General features: G+C 43.6%; 1 protein-coding gene across 2 annotated transcripts; it reads left to right on the top strand.

Moving 5' to 3' along the window:
- The first annotated feature begins 1635 nt into the window (after positions 1 to 1635).
- On the top strand, positions 1636 to 7638 carry LOC117850282 (uncharacterized). 2 transcript variants are annotated; one of them, XM_034732104.2, is made up of 6 exons: positions 1636 to 1774; positions 3709 to 4012; positions 5240 to 5547; positions 5622 to 5669; positions 6018 to 6421; positions 6997 to 7638. In XM_034732104.2, exons 2-6 carry the CDS (start codon positions 3714 to 3716, stop codon positions 7348 to 7350), a joined length of 1413 nt encoding a protein of 470 aa, XP_034587995.1. In that variant the 5' UTR covers positions 1636 to 1774; positions 3709 to 3713; the 3' UTR covers positions 7351 to 7638. The 2 variants fall into 2 exon arrangements, with proteins under 2 accessions (XP_034587995.1, XP_034587994.1); XM_034732103.2 differs by lacking the exon at positions 1636 to 1774 and adding an exon at positions 3067 to 3500.
- The last annotated feature ends 1035 nt before the right edge of the window (positions 7639 to 8673 follow it).

The following is an 8673-nucleotide window of genomic DNA, read 5'->3' as shown; positions in this document are numbered from 1 at the left end:
AACAAATGGTAATGTTAATCACTTCATTGTCATTGTTTGGTTGAAACTTTTGCAATAACCATTTATCAGTAGAAGAGCATAGCAATTTAATCACTAATTCATCTAATAAAATTCACAGGCCCATCCATTTTTATTTTTTAAATTTTTTTTGGCAATGTAAGTGCAAGAAATATTAGTTTGTATTCTTCAAATTTGAAGTAGCATCTTAACATTCCAATTGCTTGCTTATTTGACCTTTTGCTATCATTTATACTTTGCAATGCGCGAATGTGGTGTTAATTGGCACACATGCCGTTCGTTTTTATTTGTGCCTACATTTGTTTTCTAGCAGTCCAAACAAAAAATACCTTGAAATGAAAACTTGTTTCTTTGACATCAGTGAATAGATTGGTGAACAAATCTGTTTTACCGGTGTCAAATAAACGAGAGCGGTGGCCGGTGGGCATGGTGAAAACCTATATGAGAAGAGAGGATAAAGATAAGGGGTTGTATGCATAAAACAATCCATGTCATCTGATACTGTGGCAAAATATATCTACGTGCACCACATGTGACCGTATATGCATACATTTAACAAGTTCGTGTATCCATTTGCACATTTTGCTACTTTTTGGACCAAATGCATGTTATTATATGGTGGGTGTAATTTACACTCATATATGATCATAGTTTGAGATTACCCCTGTGAATTGCAGACCATGTCTTGTTTCTCACTTCCATGTTCCAACTAATGTCATATTCAAAACTCAGGAGGTGTTTGGATACGAGGTGCTAAAAGGTCACATCGGATGTTCGGATGCTAATTAGAAGGACTAAACATGAGTTAATACAAAACTAATTGCATAGATGGAGTCTAATTCGCGAGACGAATCTATTAAGGCTAATTAATCCATTATTAGTAAATGGTTACTGTAGCACCACATTGTCAAATCATGGACTAATTAGGCTTAATAGATTTGTCTCGCGAATTAGACTCCATCTGTGCAATTAGTTTTGTAATTAGACTATATTTAATACTCCTAATTAGTATCAAACATCCGATGTGATGAGTAAGTTCCATTTTGCCATGCCACTTACGTGGTAAAGGTCAATTCCATGAGAGCCAATTCATTTCCATGAACCATGCCCTAAAGGCCTAAAACTTAAGTGCCAATTCACAATTCTAGGCCCAACCCAAAAGATCTGAACGCGGGTTTATGTTATTGGTGCACAACGCCAAGCCCATATAAAAATTGGATTAAAATAAAATAGCTTTATGTTGAAGTAATGAAATACTGCTAAGTGACTACCGTATTCATTTATAAGTAATAATACTTGTTTCTAGAAATAATAAAGTACATGCTAAGTAAGTTCTCGCCTACCTATATACACACAGGTAGTGACCAGAAAAAAATTGCACCAAGAAAACGAAAACAAAAATAGGTACCCATTAGAATTCTAATTTACAATTTTATGTTCCATTGTAGGTCCAGGCGCTAGAACTCGAGCTACCTACTTCCAAACGTCCTCGTTGAATTTTGGAAAAGAATTGGAGCTGTGATTCCGCAGCCCACATTCAAATTAGAAAAAAAACTTTGTGGGCATTGCAGACAGCCCGGCCCGGCCCATATAAACCCCTGAACGAATAAAGCCTGGTCCTTCCCTCGCTCGGCTCCTCCAGCTCCTCTCTGTCTGACGGCGGCGCCCAAACGAGCAGCCAACAGCCTCGAAGTCTCTCGCTCGCCGCCGCCGCCGCCGCCGCAGTCGCAGCAGCAGCCGCCACCGCCGCAAGAAGGTGCGTTCCTTATCCTTCCCAGGAACTCTTATGTCTTTCTCCGGCACTGCCACTGTATGGAATCCAGCGTCGGGCGCGCGCTTGCTGACCCGCGGAGGCTGGCGGTAGCGGCGGCCGGTGTCGATCCCAGCTCGCTCGCCGCGCGCGCAAATCCGGCTTGACCACCGGAATTCCCTGTATCTGCTGCGCCCTTTGAACTCTACAGGATTGATAGGTTATCGCCATGGTAGGTAACAGAGCTCGAGCGATTAGCTGCCGCCGCCACGCCGGGAACGACGTTCCGAGTTCCGACATGGTCGCGCCGCCACTATGGCTTTCGGAGCCGCTCTTCACTTGTTTCCGCGGTTGATTGGGTCAATCCATGGGTCGCTCGATCCGCCTCTAGGCTCTAGCTTCCGGTGGGCGCATCAATGGAGGATTGGAGCTGTTTGGATTTGGGTGTAGCGCTAGTGCATGTCGTGTTGTTCTCACCAGGTCTTGCAGACCGTAGGGCACCTGAAATTGGTTCTTTGGCCGGCTCTTCTTGCTTGAGGGTATCGATCCCTTGCACATTTCAGTTCGTGCTTGCCTCTTGTTTGCTGGAGGTTGATGCCTGGGATGGTGCTGTCTGTCACTTGCTTACTCGGTTTGGGATGTATTATGTGTGCGGATGCCCCCTTGTTTCGTATGCAGGCTTTGGGAGCTAGTCGTCACTGAGCCTTGTGGAACTTGCAACATTGATGGAAAGGATTTCGGTTTGGCATTCACGACGACATGTGAAAACCGTCCCCGAAGAAACTCTGCTTGTAGGAATTTGGTGTTCTTCTTGTTTGCTACACTCAGGATTTACCCGAGCTAGCCAGCATTCTGATGGATAGCTTGATGCTATGATGGAGTATTCAATAGGTTTCGTTCTGGTTGAGCGTCCTGGCTATCCTGCTCAAGAGCTGCTCTGAGTGAATTCATTTGGGTTCGGAAAGAGCATGAGTGCACTTGTGTTGGATACTTGGATTCAGTTCCTCATGTCCTGATCCTTGGAAAGTCAGTGAATTTCTTCATGTAAAGGCCGCAGATAACACAGCCTGAAATCTGTCCTAGCTAGAGGATTTTGATTGTTTTTTGAGATGTTTTGCTTGCATTTTTTACTCACAGCCTCACAGTATGTGTGATTTTACAAAGCGTCGCCGCCTCAGATGTGATGCCAGGCCCACTTTGAACGGCCCAATGAAGCCCATCTTAGAAGCCCATTAGGGTTCGATTCCGCTCTTCTTGCTTCGCTGGCCTTCAGTTACTCTTCTGCCTCCCATTTTTGTTGGCTTACTCTTTTGTTTTCTCCCGCGAGTTGTTAATTCCTTCGCCATACTCAGCTGCCGCCGCCGCCGCCGTCACCGCGTCTTCGCTTTGCGCCGCCGCGAGCAGAGAGGCCGCGAGAGAGAACCCAGGGGCCTGGGAGAGACGAGAGCCTCGCCTGGGAAGCGTTGCTGCTGGCGCCGCCGCCCCTGACAGTTGCGCGAGTGCACCTGCCAGGCGGCTCTGGCCTGGGCTGGTGGCGTTGCCATTGCTCCTCCTCGCCGTGGATGGCGGCTGAGCTGGTGCCTTCGGCCTCCTGGCTGCGTCTTCGCCACTGGCCAGGGGTAGCTGAGGCCTGGCGCCGGACGTTGCGCCCGTAGACGGCTCGCGCGAGAGGCGACGCGGTCTGCCTCGCATCGCCAGGAGCAGCCGCCCGCCATCGTAGCCGCCACCATTGGTCAGTACTGCGCGTTGTATTTGAATTCACGAGCTCTGACTAGTTGCAAATCACGTAGTTTTTCAGCAAATCCAGCCAGCAGCCTGTACACAACGACTCATACGATGCCTATATTGGGGATTTTTTTTTGTTTCTTTCTAATGCTTTACACTTCATATTGTTGTTCCATTGTTTTCTTGAGAATGCTCACTTTTCTTTAATTTTGCAGTACACATGGAGGTTGCTGCCGAGTTCAAAATGGAGGATGCTAATGGAGCAGTGGATTTGGAGGTTGACATTATTGGCCCGGGTGGTGCTGCTGCTTGCAGCAAGTTGAACACAGTTGAGGACCCTGATGCCACTGAGTGTTCAAGTTCCTTTGGGGACACACTATCGGGATCACAGGATGATGGAAGGCCTTCGGAAATTAGCGACATTGAGGTGGACTCACCGTTCTGCCGCTATCCTCATAATGGAGATGCTGCTGCTCTGCTGGACGCAGCTGCTTCCGACAATTTGGATAGATTATTTAAGTAAGTACCTTGGGTGATTGATGACAGTTTCAGGGTGGTTGATTACAGTTCAGCCTTTCTTTCCTGCCTTCCTACTAGTGTCAAGTCACTCTGTTTAACAATTGGTTATCACATAGTGATTTACTGGGACACAATGGGAATTCCGGCAATGCAGAGGTTTTACTGTTATGCTTTATGGAATCTAGTTTTTTGTCCCTTATTCAATTGTTTGAATTGACCTTCTATCATTCTTATCTGAAAAATCTGATCTTTTAAGGTTGCTCAAATAAATTATTAGTTTGTATTCTGTTGTAATTAACCATTGTTTCAAATGGACAATGATACGATCTTTTTGTACTTACTAAGCTTAGAAGTTAGCTCCATAGAAGCTATGAGCCTCAGCTGGGTGCTTCTCTCTTGCACTTCATTCTATGCTCTGAAGCATCCGGGCTTCTTCAAAGCCTGGTCTTTGAGCCCAGGGTTTGGCTGTTTTTTGGTCCCCCAAAAGAAGTTCGGCTTCAGGGCTAGGCCGAAAAGCACCTTAATATGTCTAACAATTGTTTGGTTCTTGTACCATTTATTAAGACACATCTAGTATAAGCCAATGAGAGATTTAAAGAAAGAAACATGAAAGCAGCTTCAGAGTGGACATTTCTGTTTGGACAAAGGCTAGTTTAGGTCTTCAAAGAGTTACATAAACAGTGGGAAGTGCATAACCTGAGATAACTTACAGTTCGCATGTAGTTTAATAATTGTTGATGTCTACAACTCTACATGTCATGACCCCCAGAAGGCATTTTGCCAAAATATCTTTGTGATACAGAACTATTTCTAGGATCTGATGGGATAGTTTCTTGAAATAAGAACCTTACAGTATGTTGAGTGAAGGGTTGGTTTCTGTATCTAACTCACACATATACTATATCCAGTTTGTGACTGATGTTTTGAACAACTGCAAGCAGCTGATGCCTTCCAAAACGAGTTTTTGGTGATACTATAGCTATCTATTTGTGCACTATGAACGCAATTCAACTATTACATCATGGTAGCATATGCCTGGACACTAGAGTTAGAATATGCCATTAAATTTATGTACTTTTTCAGTTTTTCTATTTGCTTGGAGCAATTTCCAGTTCCTCCGGTTCCAATCAATCATGTTATGTCTTATTCTTTTTTCACCGTGTGTACTATTGATGTTACTTAAGAGAAAGCAAATTACATGTAACAATGTTGTATCATGTATCGCAGGAAGAAAAAGGTGACTGATCATTGGAGAAAGTATATAAGCCCGTTAATGTGGAGATGCCAATGGCTAGAACTGCGGATGAAGGATTTGCAATCACAAGTTTCTAAATATGACAAGGAGCTTGCAGCACTCAAGCATGAGAAGGAGCTGCAGACGAAAATGATTGAGTTGGACTGTTCCTCCTCACGATCAGTACCATTCTCCTCTCTTTGCTGCAGGAAGACCATGAAGCGAAGGAGGAGAAAAAGGAACGAAGACAAAATGGATGCTTCATCGTATATCTCTAATCACACCATATTATCTTATTTTGGTAAGCATTGCATTCTACTTTGCAAGCAGAGATACAAATAGCCTTGTTGATATCTAATTTCAACCATCCTGCAGAGAAAACGGAAGCAGATGGCCATTCTATTGAAGACAATGCCAACTTAGGTAATACTGGCAGTTTCTTAGTGACTGCAAAGTGCAAACATATATCATTTTGCTGATGTACATAGCTTTTGAATTATGTTTATTATTGTTATTCTTGAAACAAAAGATCTTTATGGGTTGCATCTTGCATCTGGGGATTACTGCATGGAAAGTAAGAACTCCGTTTCCTGCTTCCCATAGTAATGTCACTCAATTAGTAAAATTTCTGTTCTCATGACTACAGATTGAGCTCAATGTCAAACTGTAGAATCAGACTTACTGTCAATCATCATTTTATTTAGGAGAGGAATTTGCTATTTCTTATTAAGTGTGCAGATGAATTAATGAAACCTTTTTTTGATCATTCAGCGGATGACAACACAAAAGGCAATAATGATGCTGATTGGCTACTTGGTATTGAAGGAGGTGGTACCACTGTTGAGCATATTCTTTTAAGCATTCAAGCTGCTCAAGACAGGATATTCAGTCTGAGATCGAATCTCAAGCAAGCAATGCCCAAGAATAAGGGAATAACCCTTAAAGTTAACACATGGGTGAATGGTACGCAGAGCTCAAATTGCTCACCAGGAAAGGGCAAAGTTGCTGGACTGCATGAGAGATCTCCCCAGGACACATCGGATTGTGATATTGATGATTCTGCTATGCCTGATAGTGCTCTCTCGAGCTATGGAGAAGCTAGCAACATGGATATTTTTGAGAGCACCATGAGCCTATTGTCTGAAGGTCCACATCAGATCGGAGAATTCCGTGAAGTAAGCTTCTACACCTCTTTCAGCTCACACCATAACAACTTGATTGGGCATATCATCACTGATTTGTTGTACTTTGAGCTTAAAGCTCTCTGCCACAATATATTTATTATGCGTGGCTTTCTCTTAAGCAATTCTGACGGTCCTAGTACTAGAGTAGCAGTTGACATTTTGAGTAGACGAATCTTTTCAGTTATTTACAGTAATTAGGGGTAATTGTTGTCTACTGATCTTTTGTACGCATCTTTGTTGGTGTGATGCGATGCATCCCAAATTGAAGGAGGCTTGAAAAGTAGCAACTCAAGGAAATGAGATGAAGTCAAATTTTAACCTATATTATCTAATATGAAACACAAGGGAGCATAACATCCTCTTTAATGTTGTTTGCGGTCCAATAAGCATTAGATGATCTGGAATATTTTTTAGTTTAGATTATAATCCTTATTGTTAATTTATAAAGAATTTAGTGCCTAGACTCCATTGTTAGCCAACTTCTAAAATTATCTCATGCTCCAAAGCATGTATACTATTCCAGTTTGGGCTGCACTTCTTTACTAATCTTATTTCTTCACTTGTAGAGCTCCGAGGATGTATTGATTGACAACCAAGCAGCAGAGGAAGGCTACCAAAACTTTGAGGTGATCAGCCATCCAACCAAGCGGCTAAGGGTATCAGTGAAGCGAGAAGCTGGGGCACACTCTGAGGATGAGAGCGCTGCCCCTTTAGTCGCCGTCAAGAAAGAAGAAGCACGGGAAGAAGCCACAACCAGCTTCAGTCTCCACGGGGCGTTCCTGAAGCCGTACTTCACAGGAAAGAGGCAAGAGCGGAAGCCAAAGAAGCAAATGAAGCGCAGACGAGGCTGTCCAACCGCAGCAGCAGCGGCTCTCATCTCTTGGAGGTGCAAGAGGATCCGGAAGAAGAAGCAATTCTAAGATGGACATGGGCTTCATCCATCGTTCTCTTTTTGGTTTATTCAGAGTATGAGATGATGACGACAACCAGAGACCTCTTTCCTTGTACCTGATCGTTTTTCGTTTCCTGGCGATGGCATAATCTGAGGGCAAGATTGAAAACAGCACCTCCGCTTCAGATGAGAGGTGCTTGTAAGGCAGTCTTGCTCCTGTTTATGTTGTTGTTGACCTGTTGTTGCTAATGGTCTTGCCTTGAACAGTGACTTGTGATAAGGAGTTGCTTTTATGGATTCAGTTTCCCTTCGGTTCCTTGATTCAGCCTTGGATTGGATTGCATTGCATTTTGTTACGTGCCATCTGGTTCCAACACAGCTGGCATGAAATTGTTTAACTTTTCTGCTCAATAGCAGCAGCTTGTTTTTATTACCACACTGTGTACTGATGTTCAGGGGTGGAAGAAGGAAGGGTTGCTCCGGCCTGCGCAGCTTTCCTCTGGGCTTGGATCCGTCGTGGCAGAGATGAAAGTGTTGTTTGAGCTTGTTGAAAGAATTTCAAACTTGATGCTTTCTTTGACTAGGAAGTCTCGAGTTGAGATCCATCAAGTTTGAGAAGTATAAGGTCTTCTGTCGCACTCATTGGGCCTCATCCGTGCATGCGCACGCAGTGGCGGTGAGGAAGGAGCATCCATGCTGCCACATGGTCCTGGCTCCAATCAATGGCGGACGAATGTCCAAGCACACGTAGCGACTCCGGAATTCACGACAGCATGCAGGAATACACGACAGGCTCCCCGTCACAGCAGCAGCAGCAGGCAACACCAACACGTTGTTCTCCTCCCTGTATGTTGGGTCTGATTTCTTCTGTATCGGCGTGCCGATCGAGCGGTGGATCCTTGTCTGATCGGTCGTTCGGTGGAGAGTCACCGAGCCGCAGCTGCTAGGTTTGTTGTCGTGCTTTCTTTTTCGAAAGTGTTTTTTTTTTTTTTGTAACGAGCAAGGCAGATGACCTCAACCAGACTATACCAAACACATGATCCTCTAGAACCTCGGTGCTCCAACCAGATCTTCAACGTTTGCAGCTAGAAAAATAGTGTTTGTGTCGACTTATTACCCGTGCAGGCTAGTCATTTAGAAAATCATGGTGCAGATAATGTCTCAATTTTATAATTTGAATTTCAGTTTATATTTAAAATACAGACTCGAATGGAGATTTAATTAGTTGAAGTTTTTTATTTTATTTGAAGTCGTTTAGATTCTCAAATAATGGACCAAAATTTTAGAAAACAAAATCAAAAGGAATAAAATTCTCTATTGCTAGATTTTTTTAGAAAAAAAGGAAATGTTC

Source organism: Setaria viridis, chromosome 3, assembly GCF_005286985.2.
Source record: "Setaria viridis chromosome 3, Setaria_viridis_v4.0, whole genome shotgun sequence".
NCBI classification, from domain to species: domain Eukaryota; kingdom Viridiplantae; phylum Streptophyta; class Magnoliopsida; order Poales; family Poaceae; genus Setaria; species Setaria viridis.
This window is presented reverse-complemented; position numbering and strand designations above follow the sequence as displayed.